This window comes from Ciconia boyciana, chromosome 3 (genome assembly GCF_034638445.1).
Source record: "Ciconia boyciana chromosome 3, ASM3463844v1, whole genome shotgun sequence".
In the NCBI taxonomy this organism is placed as follows: domain Eukaryota; kingdom Metazoa; phylum Chordata; class Aves; order Ciconiiformes; family Ciconiidae; genus Ciconia; species Ciconia boyciana.
In genome coordinates, this window is record NC_132936.1 from 58815369 (window position 1) to 58829232 (window position 13864).

Below are 13864 nucleotides of genomic sequence, written 5' to 3' on the forward strand. Positions count from 1 at the left end.
GTACTTTTTTTATACTTAGCTACCTTTTTTATTATTGTTCAAATATTTTAAGTTTATACATATGGATAAATAGATGTTTCTAAATACACAGATACATATAACTACACATATATTGCACATTTTATGTCATGTATATAGGACTTTAAAGCATTCTACATATAGTACAAGAGGTAAGAAAATTGTATACTGCAAAACAGTCTAGATGATTAGAGGTGAAATTCTTTTCTCAGTAGTTTAAGACAACAAAGTTGCACTGGGAGGATCCATATTAATATTTAGTTCATATTTTCTGTGTAAACCAGTTACACCTCACAGGTGAGATTAAAGACTTTGATCCTTGTCTGTCATGAATCAGTGTAGTCCCACTGAAGTTACAGGGATTGATTTATACTTGTCAAGAATTTGGAACATATCTTTATTTTTACCATAAACTAGGAAAAACATGGAGCTAGCTGGTGACACAATGCAGGGACATTTCCTCCTAAGATGCCCTAGCTTTACTCACCTTTTTTGTGGGGGGTGGGGTGTGGGGGAGGGCACACAGTGATGGGAGACAATATTTATTAATGTGAGAGAAAATAAATTGAACATGCTTCTCCAAATGTGGCTTTCTATGAGGAACAGATTTTCTATGAGCAGTATATATTTGTTTTAAATAATGCACTGCCAAATTAATTACAGGCCACTTGGTTTATAAAAAGTAATTAGCTGAGTATATGTTTAAAAGTTTAGGAAGGTGGTAAAGCAATACCATTTGAGCAAATCATTCTCCACAGGAACAATATTTATAGATTGGATTTACTTGGCTCGCCTCACATCTTGTCCCCTAGACTTGAGTGAGAGATGTGAAAAGATTGCAAGAATTATCTCCTTTACAAAAAAAACCCAAACCAACAACAAAAACCCAACCACAAAAAAACCCACAAACAAAACCAAAAACAAACAAACACAAAACCAAAAAAAACCAGACAAAAAGGAAAGTTTTGGAAAGCAAAAGGAAATTCCTTTACAATAAAGGAAAATAATATACCTGATGTCAGGTTGTGATGTCGTGGAGCTTCTTTTACTGGTGGGACTCCTAGAGAACAAAACAGATGACAAATTAATCTTCAGTTTCAGGCCAAAATATTTAAATAAATTTCAATAAGAAACCTGCTATTTTATTGGAATCGACTCACAGATAGGAATCTGTATAAAACAGATTGGCTTTTTAAACATGACTTTCCTAGTAAATTATTCAAACATAAAAATTTTATGTCTAGTAAAACCATAGAAGCAAACTGCTTCTGGATACTAGTTTAGCAAACTTGCACCAGTACAACTAATTAACTGTTATCCTTTGAGGTTCCAAGACTTCAATATACAACGTTTATATGCATGTCACTGTCTTTAACCAATGTAGAGAAGACATTTATGTCTTAGACCACTAACTTAATAAATTAGTGGAACTTATTACTATTAATTATCTTCAGAGGTATAGCAGAAACAGTTTCTCTGTCTGCATATTACTGTAGGGAAACAATCAAGACAGTGCTGTGTCCAACAGATTAGACAGAATATAGGTGACCACGAAGTCTATCATATGTATAGAAAGCGCTTCTTGTTATCAATGTAGTTATGCTACAATATGAAGCTGGTGATCTAAAGCGTCACACAAGCTATGGAGATGAACTTTGCACTACCTCACTAGGAAGCATAACAGCAGACTAAGTGGGGACTACTAATCCACTCGTCTGTGGATACAGTGCTGGAGGACCCTACAGAGAGGCTAATGTGTTACCAGCCAGGGAGGGTGACAGGCCGGGCTCTGCTGCAGCCAGATTGGATGTGCCGATGTAATCCTTCATGCTCACGTGCAGAGGAGCCATCACACATTCAATTACTGGGGATTTATGCACAATTTCATCATTTCGTCTTACTTGCACATATTTATAAAGACTAACAAAGCTCTTCTTTCCAATCCCATGAAAAAACCTAATGTTTGCATTTTCATTGCTGTTTGCAGATATTTTAATCCCTTTATTACCTTTGGTTTTTTCATCTTTCAGATGTTTCTTCTCAATTGGTTTTTCTAGCAAAGAAAAAGTAGCACAGTTCAAGGTTGGTAAATTGACTGCTGAATAGATTATTACCTAGAGTTTTCAAGTAAAATTATTTGAAAATTAACACAGATCTTTTAGGGGTTGTTTCAAATACATGCAAAATTGTAATCTCATACTATTTTTATTGTGATCTTCTACATATATATGCACACACAGAGTAAATTCCTACCTTCTTTTTCCTTAGCTGTCTTTGGTTTTTTTGTGGCTAGAAAGATTTGCAAGGAAACAACATTAAGTGATAGGCATCAAAAATATGGGGCTCTTACAATAAGTACATTGCACAAAGCTGATCTCCCTAGTAATGTCCCTGGAATAATAACTGTGCTAAATGTGTCTCATGGCATGCATACAATGTATCTAATATTACAACAGTGGCTGCTACCCTCAGTGGCAGTAGCAGTTCTGGGCTTTCTGAACAGTCATTGGAAATTGTTTGAATATTGCTGGTTGCAGAGTAGTTTGGAAACTCCTGATAAAGGCATTAGGCACTAGAATTCTGTAATTCCCTAACTACTGCCAGAATTCCCTAATTACTTGTTCCCAAAATACATCAGAGAAGGATCCCTCTGCCTACTGCCTGCTTTTTACCCTCTTTCCTGGAGCAATCTCAATGGTCTGAAACAAATAAACAAAATACCCCCCCCCCCCCCCGTATATGGAGCTAGATGGACCTTTAGAACCAACAAATGTGACCATTCTGAAGTCCTGCAGTACTAGATTCTGATTTATTTAGTTTATTTTTCTCTAATTGTGCATTCACTTAGAACATGTTCTTTTTTCTTTTTCGCATCCTTTCCCCAGCCCGCAAACACAGACATTTGGTCTGTAACCATTCAAAAAGGCAGTCTGAAATTAAGGTGTATTGCTTAGGCATCTGAGCTCATTTCAATATTCCCTGTTGACTACAGCAGAGAACTGGCAGGCTGCCTTCGAATTGTTCATTTTCTCTTCATATCACCCAACTGGTTGTAATAATGCTTTGTTCAAAGTCTTCTGGTGCATGTGTTATCTGATTAACACTAGCTTGCTCAGTGCTGATCACCTGTGTCTAGCTCACCAAAACATGCTGCAGAAGATGAACAGTGAAAATAACATAATCAGCCGATCAGAACAGTCTTTGGTAGACAACTGCATAGCTGCAATGCTGTCAGTTTACCAATGCTGGTTTACATCAGCATTGTTCATTGTTGATGAACAATATGTATTAATCAACACTGGTATGTTCATTAATTCTTTCCATAAGACATATCAGAGAAATGTAATATTTACCTGTTGTTGGGATTTCACCTGTTGGCTCTCCAGGAAAATAATCAGAAATGAAGAGGAAGAGGGGAAGGAAAAGAATATGAGGTTCAGTACCATGTTTTTTCAAGGCAAGTAACCATTTAAATATATCTCTTTCATCTGCCACTTTTCTGCAGGATATTAATTTGCAAAGAAATGTGCCTTAGCAATGGGCGTGTACACAAAATTTCACACTGAAAGCTAAGAGTCCCACTCTGAAGTACTATAATCCAGCATGCAATGGTTCCTGCAAATGCAAACACTGTGCCAATCAAAGCTTTCCAGCAAGCAAATATTTAAAGAGAGTTCTTTTTAAATGTGCATTCAAGGTTATAGCTGACTATGCTATTTTCAAAAAAATTTATTCAGTTTAATTGTTACCTCTCTTTTCTTATCATCCACACATCCCAACCAAAGACTGACACTGACCTTGAATAGCTGGCATTCACCCCTGTATAACATTTTCTCCTGCATTATCAATTTGCCTTGCCTTTTAAGAGGAAAGGTTCTTGAGAGCTGGAAAAATTTTGACTACATCTTTGCACAGCACCTAGCACAAAAGAAGCATATATTCCCATGCTATTGTAATACCCATAACAATAAATGAAAATTGATCAATGAGATGGGATAGAAATTCCCTGGTAAAACCATCATTACGCTTTTTAAATTGAAGGAATGAATTATATTGTGATTTGGAATCCAAGAATTTTTTACACATCGTTACTTCATTAGTCCCAGTTTTATTTTAGAACCCAATTTTAAGGAAAGAGAATAACCTTACTAGCCAGGCAAACCCTTTATTCTTTGAACCTAGAGCTGGATAAAAAAGGAATATGCTCACAAAACATTTCAAGGTCCCTTTTGATTGAATCGTCTTTGTGTGTTCTTCATGCAGAGTTTTGGCTTCAGATGAACATGAGGTTCTACAGCTCACACCAACGTGAAAATGTTTCAGTCAATGCTTTTTCAACAGGGAGACTGAGCAATTAAGCATGGTTTTCACTAACACATCCCAGGAAGCTTTAATTCAGGTCTTCATTCATAAGGAGATTCATAAATGTCAGTGATAAATACTTAGGCACCACAGCCATTCAGCAAAGGCCAGGTTTGCTGCTATTAAATGTGAGCACACTTAAGTCCTTTAATATTTACATTTCTGCTTATGATCATGCTCATACTTGCTGAAAGCTGATACATTACTGCATCATGACCCATGGATTAATATGCCTCCTCATTTTCACAAGGAAAAAAAATTGTCTGAGGCACCAAATCTAGGAAAGGGGTTCATGACCTTACTCCTTAACTGAGGAGTTTTTCCTCTTGTTTGCAAAACATGGTTTGGTATTACTTCTTGCATGAGTAAGAAATGCCACCAGTTTTGTCCTCTGTTCAAGGTAACCTTTCATAATTTGAGAGTCTTTAGTCAGTATCCAGGGAGTAAATTCTGAGTTTCATTGCACATTCAAATTTGATACAGGATCAATTGCTGTCAAAGACCCCCCTGCGTGCTAAAACAGAAATAGTGAAAAATAAGATAGTTTACTAATTACTTTTATAATTACATGGTAATTCACTTAGCAGGGTACTGTAAAAATGTATTTGTTGTTAATTTGGGGACTTTTCAAACTCAAACTTGTATTTCTGTTTATAACCTGTCATTCATTTAATGATACAATCTCTCTACTGATTTAAACCCCATTTGCTTTTACAGTAAGACTGCACAGGGTGTAATGTGTGAATAAATTTGGCCCAGGAAAAGTGTATGGATTTATTTTGCATTCCTACTAGACCTGAACTCCAAAATCAGTGAGTATTTTGTGTCCATGGCTACGTCTTATGCTGAATTACATGATAGCTATGTTCATGTTATGGCAAGCATACTGTACACCTGACTGAGAAATATATGAAGCAAAGCTATAAGAGCTCTAGAAATAAAGAAGGCAGTGATCCAACTAAGTGTTCTTCTTTGAGTGGAAAAAAGTAATTTAAAATAGATAGCTCTGGTGCTTAAAATTTTGAACTAGATATATTCAAGGATGGTTAGCTCAAAATAGGCACTGTAAACTGTACAAAAAGAATTACTTTTGTATATGATCATAGGTCTGCTTGTTACTGTTTTTTATTTTCTCTAGATTTTTTGCTTTTCTTTTTCTAAAGGCACTGTTAACCTTTATAATGATTTCAAGCAGCAGGATATAAGCTCAAGTATGTGCTACAAATATCCCTCTGCAAAGGTCAAGGGAAAATATCTTGGCTGTTCCTTATATTCACAATATGCCAGGGTAATATAGCTCTTGATAAAAAAACATTGTAGACAGTGATTTTGAATTAAAATGACCCTTACTGCAGAAAGCATGAGGAATTAGTCACTTAAATCTTTGATGGTTCTCTAATAGAAGAGAGTGCCATCAGTGGCTCTCTCAGATAAATCAGTGCAGAAGACATAAAATGTCAGTGAACAGATCCAGTGAACATAAGACTGAACAAATCTGAATAATGGAATCAAATAGAGGAAAATGTACTTAAAATACTGGCAAAAATGGAAATAAAACCCACCAGTAGCTTCACAGGAAGTAATAATTTTACAATGATGACTTGAAAACTGAATACTGCAATTCAGGACTGCAGGAAATCCTTAAATGTTGGCACGTTTCATATGCTTCGTGTTCCCCCTTTCCCTTTGGAGCTCAGGTTCAGAATAGCACTGTGTCTTGTGACAGGTGTTTAAGAGCAAGTATTCATCTTGTCTAACTTCATAGTCTCCTAACATAGGAGACTAATTTAGGAAGCTTAATGGAATCAGTTTGCCTTGCCTTGTTGTCAGCTTCTGACCTGGAGCAGGAAGAGGTCTGTGTCTCATGGGGCTTGGCCTTGGTTTTGGATACTCTTTATAGATTACTTTGCATCAGAATAACACATGGTTTGGTCTTGATGTGCCAGGCACAGTACAAAAAAAGAAAACAAAGATCCCGTGCTAAAGAAGCTACAAGTAATTAATCTGTGAAGGTCCATACTTCAACATTTTCACAATTCAAAGCATGCAATGTAAACACTGTCCTTCTGATTGTTGTCTGATCATGATTTGCAGTATGTAACATGCAATGACTTGCCACAATAAGCATAGAACCCAGTCTTTATCTATTCAGAAGTCTTACCGACCTTAACAAGGACATTATCCAATGACTTCAGTGGAAGTCTTTGTTATGCAAGAAATTCCCCTTGAATCCTCCTTAAAACTCATCTAAAATGGAAATATTCCTTTCTCTTCTTTAATTTAAATCAGTTTTTTATTAAAGAAGGAAAAAAAAGCGTATTGAACAAGACCAAGAATGTGCTTAGTGAATTAATGAAATAAGTCATTTCCAAATGGTAAAAGAAATAATGAAAAGGTTGTCCAATTCAGTTATGCTACATGCCATTTTGTTATTTTTAGTAAACCATATATTTGCATAAAGATAAATCATGTGTCTACACTCATCTAAAATCACCAGAGCATCAGTTATGCTACTAGCATAATTTACTTTGCTTTTATAAAAAGTAAAAATTGCAAACAGAGTTTGCGTGTTGCAGCTTCACAATATTAAATTATAAATGTACTTAGTTTTGGTGTGTTCAGCCGTTACTAAGCAGACTGAGTGCAAGAGTATCTGTAGTATAAGCAAGAAAATAGCATTATCTAACATGACAAAATGGCAAAAATGCAAATTGAGACAACATGCATCTGAAAATAAGGTTTATATTCCATAGGGACCAAGACATGACACATACTTGCAGTGTTTTTCTGTTTGGCTGGGAAGTAAAAAGAGGAAAGAAAAATGGTCAGAACAGTCAGGCACAGCATAATACTGTTACAGCGGAGAATGGCTTTATTTGTTTTTATGTATTTACTGCATATCAAAACATAATTTTTAGTAATCTCACAGTAATTAATAACAATCTAATGAGGGATAATAAAAGTAGGGATATTCTCATCTACACATGATAATTGCTGTGCTAGAGTTAAAGATGAATAATGCTAACAATAAGAATTTTAATTCTTCACTAATTTCCTTTCACTGAGAAGCATGGAGAAGACATTGTTTAAAACCCATGGTGATTGTTTCACAGTGAAACTGAACAGTGCTGCTTCCTATACCTGCAGTAATTTTGCTCTGTCTTGTACAAGTGAGGCTGCATAGGAGTTATGATATGCAGAGACATTGATCATAGACGATGGATAGTGCCTGGTCATGATCTGAATAGTATATTGTATAATACCTGCTATAGAGGAAAATTAAACTGTTGCTGTCCTGAGAAGTTGACTCATACAGAAAGGCTGTGAAGTCCAAATAAATGGCAGATACCCTCAAATAATTAGCAAAATGAAGCTATTTAAAGCAAGCACTTTCAGAATACAGTTCAAATTCTCTGCTGGCATAACTTCTTTAACATCAGTGGAATTACAGAAGCAGAAGTTTGACCTTTGATATATATATCTACAGAAAATGACATCAGGGATTGCAAATACGTACTGTGCTACCTTAGCTATGGCATGACACGTCAAGGCCATTCTATACAGTAAATAGATCAAAGGGCCATGATTTTGACATTTGTCATATGCAATTGTATTTTGCAATTTCTTCAAATAACAGTTTCAAAAGTAACGAAAGCATAAAATGCAGGAGTGCCTACCTGGTTTTGTAGGCGGAACGTCTTTTTCATGTCTGACTGCTTCATGCTCTAGATAAAAGGAACAGCATAACAAAATTGCTTCTAAGTTACATTTTGTATGTCTTTTTTTTTAACTAAGAAGGATTGCATGTGTATTTTTCAGGAACAAACATTCGTTTTCTCTTGCTTCATGCTGTTATTTTGGAAAAAAGCCACATGACTAGTTACTAACAGATTATCCACTAAGGGGTCTGCCACAAAATAGCGAAGTTCAGTAGTACTGCACATAGCTCCATGCATATAGCTACTGTTAATATTACTAAGAGTTATACATGTATCTTATGGAAGAAGTCAGTTATCCTCAATTTCTGAAATGTGATTTGTATCTACTCTTCATTTTTGTTATTTGAAAGGAGAGTACAGAGCAAACTCAGCAACCATTGACTTGACCTTTATGTTGTTGAATCAGAAATACTTGAGCTGAATTCCCAAAGTCTCAAACACATCCTATTCCATATGAATAAATCATATCTAACTGTGGAAAATTAGAGAACTAGCACTGCTTGGTAGGCAATGCAACTTCTTTTTTTTCCTGCTTTCCTTTCTACTTCATAATTATTACTGGAAAAAAATGAGAATTTATGTTAGGTTGCTGGAAATAGAAAAGATGAAGAAGCTTTGTTTTAAAAACAAGGTCTAGCACTACATAATTTATACAAAAGTCACACCTGCTTAAAAGGAATTGAAAAAAACCCACACCACAGATCTCATAGCATAGTAGCAGCTATGCCAAATGCATGCAAATAGGGGCCACAGTACATTTTAGAGCTGAGGAATCAATGGACAGCTATGCTGGCCTTGTTTCCAGGTGATGTTTCCCACAGCTAAAAATCTGTCCATCAGGTTCTTTTTGAGTAAGAAGAAGGACACAAAGGTGGGCTGTAAAGTGGAAAATGCTCAAAATGTGAGTAGCCCCTGAAAAAAGGGCAATATGCCTCAGCCCTTCTGCTACTTAGATGAATAATTGAACTCCTAGCAACTGTGATTTCAGATGAAGATATATGCCGGGAAATGCCAAGATGAAGACATGATAGGGAATTTCAAATGGGAAACAGTTTTATGAGGTGTGAATTAGAACTTGTGTCAGTGAAGAGTGATATTTTTCCCATATCTGAGCTTTTCTTGAGTGTGGGTATTTGGAGGCTTAACTGATTTTTTTTTTTTTTTTTTTTTACTTTTGCACTTTACCTTGTGTGCTGAAGGCATAAAAGATATAGAAAGTTAACAAGCAGTCTGCATGGTAAGTTAAGGTATGGACTCTCTTCAGTTCTTTTTGACTTAGAAAAATTCTAGATGCAGTTATACTAAAATAATAAATGATTAGGAAGAAAATGTGATGATGTCTTTCTTCTTCTCTTTTTCATTCAGCAGTATTTATTCAACCCAACTAATTGTTAATAGTGATTTTTTAAAAACTTGTCACTCTTGTATTAATTTTTTTTGTTGAGACTTGTGACTATATGGGAAGCATAGAATAAGTTGACTCCTGTACTGAAGCAATTGGTTATGGCAAATGGACTTTTAAATAGCAAAGACAAGACAGTATGTTAAATGAAAGTAATGGAAGGCATGGTGATAAAGACACTATAGTTTTAAGCAAAACTAGAAATTGCTGAGGGACAGTTTCCATGTGTTAAAGTCAAAAAAGCTACACATATCCAGCTATATTACAGGAATTTTTCTGATCAAGGTAGGTACCACGTACTTGCTGGCTTCTTTGCCTGGACTACAGAAGACAAAAGAAGGTAAATTGTGATATTTAGATATAAAGAGAAAAAAGATTCTACTTTTGTTTCTTTTTAATATTCAGATATTTTTATGGCAGTCAGTTCTCACTTGTTCTTAGCTTCCTCTACTCATGTGAAGATGCACAGCATTCAGGCCCCTAAAATGCAGGTAGGCTCTAAAACGTTTAGACCTTTGCAAGTCCCACTAGCTAACAGCTCCTGCTGAAATAATGCACTATCCTGTCATTTAGCACAGTAATACATTTATGTATTCCAGGACCATTTCTCCCTGTGTAACAGTGTAAATCAGAAGTAGCTCCAGACCAGTCAATAGATGACTGGAAATTTTGGCTGGGATTCAACTAATTTGCAACATCAAGAAAACATTCGTCTACATTTTTAGTCAGGAGAGCACTAGTCATCTCCAGAGGGTAATTCATACAATTATAAAATGCTTGTTAAAGAAAGATGGGATGACTTACCCACTGTTCGAAGTTGCCTGTTTCAAGCTCAACAGGTATTGGTCTGAAAACTTACAAGTTATTTTTGTAGTGGCTTATGTTATGATGGCCAGCCTGAAATACTGCATTTTCAGTTTGGTTCCAACAAACAGGAAAAAGACTTGGCAAGAACCTGACTCAAACAAATCTTACAAAAAGTAGTCAAGTCATGATATTTCCAGCAGTTTTGTTTCCAACCACTGCTGAACCACAATTTGAGCCTTCTGATTTTGCTCACAAACTAAGAGTCAAGCTTAGCTGACCCTAAAAATAGTTGTGAATTTAGGTGTGAAAATCCTGTAAATTCAAAGATTTCATTTCTTCCTTCTCCAGACTTGTTTGCCTATCAGTAATTGCAAACTCATTAAATGTTCAGGTTAGAAATATACTGAAGTGTTTTGCAGTAATTTCTCCAATTCTATTAACAGAGTCATAATTTATATGGTTTTGAACAAGCTACAGCAGTATATGATCAGATAAAAACTATCAAAACAATATTTTTATTGGATAAACAGAGTGCTGCAAAACATCACTTCATAGTAAAATGATAAATTATCATGAGAGTTCTTATAGAAAGCAATATAAACTTACAGATTATATGAATGTTCACAATTAGAGACAGAACCATACTATTCTATACAACATCTATTCTGCTACTGAAGAGAAGAAAAAACATATACAAAATAAGAATAGAAATGAGGTAGTAAAGAGCACCATTCAGCTTAAAACAAAACAGCATTTTATTTTATTGAAAATATTCATCATCATCATATCAAATGAAAATCTGTTGTTAGCATCATTGTCTAAGATTTGGCAATCTTTCATTTTATGTTTGGATCAAGGCTACCCCCAGTAGAAATCAAGAGGCTGATATCCAGAAAAAGCCTTCAAAACAACTTTATGTAGACTGTCAATGATGATGAGAATGTTCTAATTCCTTGGGTGACCCTTCAGGGCTTCTATAACAGTCAATATTACTTTAATCTTTTCTGTCAGCATTATTATTACAAAACCTACAAGGTATAAATCATAGAAAAGACCCAAAGACTTAGAAGCTAGTTCCAAAAACATTTTCCCCATGAGAAAGCCCATTTAAGACCCATCCAAGTCGCTAATCCAATTGGTGATTCACCCTCCTGCATCACTCCCTACTTGGGCACTGGTCTCTGTGCTGTAAATTCAGTTGCTTGAAAGATCTGAGTTTTTTTTAAAAAAAAACAAAGCCAGCAATGCCTTACAAGGATATTTGGGATCATTTCAGAGATCTGATTTACAGCTCCACCCCATTTCATTAGCCCAGCTCTGTCAGAGAGGCTGGAACAAGCTGTCCAAGAGCTGAAATGTCTTGACCTGGCTTTGTCGTTGGCAAGATTGTTCATAGAATGGTATCTGCAGTTGCCACTCTGCTGGATTTGCTCTAAGAAAGCTTTATCAGTCACATATTTGAAAATACTGTAAAAAATGATTGCAATGCAAATGTACTACATTAGGAGTCCTGAATAGTGTTTAACACCCCCTCTCCCCCCCCCATAAATCAGGAGAGAATGACTTATTCCTACCTGACTTCTCAGTGGGAGTTGTCTTTTGTTGTTTAATTTTCTCCTCTGTATTGTGAAAGCAGCATTAAAGTTAGAAATTCACACTGTGTTAGCAAAGGTGCATATAACTGGAAAAATATTTCTATATGTGATGTTATACATATGGTTCACAATGACAAAATAAATGCATGTCTTTAGCATCACTATCCCACTGTGGCACTGTAAAACAGCACATACACATTATAAATTCTGACTGCATGGTGAGGTCATACTCCATGGAAAAAATAAATTACTGGGCCTAATGTCTCAGCCACCAGAACACAGCCACATACCTGGTAGTGTCTTTCAGGTAGGCAGTCAGGTAGAAACTGTGTTCTAATAATACAACTATTATAACTTTGTGGACATCACCTTGCTAAGTGTTTAAGTTCAACAATTTGGTATTACACAACACTGAGAACTTCTGCTCAGATACTGCCTAACCACAATTATGTACGGATGTATCCACGTGTATCTACACTCTGAAGATGAGAAAGGTACAGAGACCCCCAAGCACATGCTAACTCACAGAGACATCTCCAGGTAGGACAGTGCCAGTCTGAATGCCAGTTCATACCACCTGCTGCTGGACAAGCTTACCTAGACCCAGCTGGACATCTGTCACAAAACTAGAGCAGCCCTGAGCTTCTGCTAATCTCATGGGAAAAGCTGCCCAAGTTCACATGCTCTTGAGCTGCCTGTGGCTTTGCTCAGCACAGTTCTCAGATGATGTGGACCCATGTCAACATCAGCCACCAGATCTGAGCTGCCTCTCCTCCAAGCAGGCTGGTGGATGAAGCTTCAGGCAGAGGTGCAGGCAGGACAACACTTTCTGATCAGGTGGGGTTTGTCTTAACTGCCCAATGGCCCAGTCAGGTGGGAATTGGGATGTTTGTTTTTGGATCTCTACTCAGCCCAGTTTGGTTGACTTGAACTTTCCCCTTTCCGATCCTTTCATAGCTCTGCTCCCATTTTCTCTTTTCCTTTACCTGAATTCAAACCCCTCTCCTAACCCCTACCTTTCAACATTCACATACATCACTACTTTTCTTTTTAAATATGTTTAAGACACATTCAGAACATATTTCCCCTTCCTGTCCCTGATGGAAGCAGTTTACCATCACATGCCTCTGGCCCCTTCCTTTTTCCCAAGACCTCTGTGACGCATCAGATTCAAGCTGACAACAGGTGGGTGGAGGTCTGGTCATGCAGGGATGTCTTGTACCCTGAAGCCATTCAACTCATCTGAGTAGTAGTTGGCTAGAAACCCTCCCGGGTAGTCTGTCCCTGCATGCACAAGGCTGCTTGGCTCCTGAATGTGAGCAATGTTTCCAGCCTGGCAAACTTGTTCTTAAACGAGCTGATGGAGGGAGGTACTGGGAAGGTGATGAGTGGCTAGAGCCATCTGTGAATTAACAGATCCCTCGTTTACCCATCCCCGTACCTATGTACCCTCAAACAGTCAACCTCAAGAACTGCTGCTTTTTTTGTGGGGGCTATTTCTCTGGAACCCAAATGTCCAAGTTTGGATCCTAAATCCTAATCTGCACTCTGACTAAATATGTGGATAGTACAGTATTTAGAAGAGCAGACTGTTGAGTGGTCTCACCATACATGACATTTCCTTTGAATTTAGCATGTAACTTCCAGAGGATTTTTTTTCTGAGGGCAGAGAGCAGATTTATCTTCTTCTCTGTGCTGATTTCTTTTTAACTTAGCTCTCTGAGATTCCCAGAGGTATACACTTGCCAAAGAGGCCTAAAAAGACATTTATCATATGTCAATAGATGGAGAAACAGCCTCATTGCTGTACAGTCCATGTTTCTCATCCATAACACAGCAATATCCAGCAAAGCTACAGTGCACGTATGGACATGAAACATACAGCAATTGTGGTTTGGGTTTTGTTTGTTTGGTTTGGGTTTTTTTGGTTTGTTTCTGGAAGGAAATCAGTACTGATGGGG

The 13864-nt window shown here is 36.8% G+C and overlaps 1 protein-coding gene across 1 annotated transcript in view; it reads right to left on the minus strand.

Moving 5' to 3' along the window:
• The window catches only part of TRDN (triadin), a 201736-nt gene that overhangs the window by 19052 nt on the left and 168820 nt on the right, over nt 1-13864 (minus strand). The window contains exons 30-37 of the mRNA XM_072857718.1: nt 11883-11927; nt 9802-9822; nt 8058-8105; nt 7155-7175; nt 3372-3398; nt 2272-2307; nt 2027-2071; nt 1031-1078 (exon numbers count right to left, since the gene is read on the minus strand). Of these exons, the coding sequence (XP_072713819.1) occupies nt 1031-1078; nt 2027-2071; nt 2272-2307; nt 3372-3398; nt 7155-7175; nt 8058-8105; nt 9802-9822; nt 11883-11927 (291 nt within the window). The remainder of the gene's footprint in view (nt 1-1030; nt 1079-2026; nt 2072-2271; nt 2308-3371; nt 3399-7154; nt 7176-8057; nt 8106-9801; nt 9823-11882; nt 11928-13864) is intronic.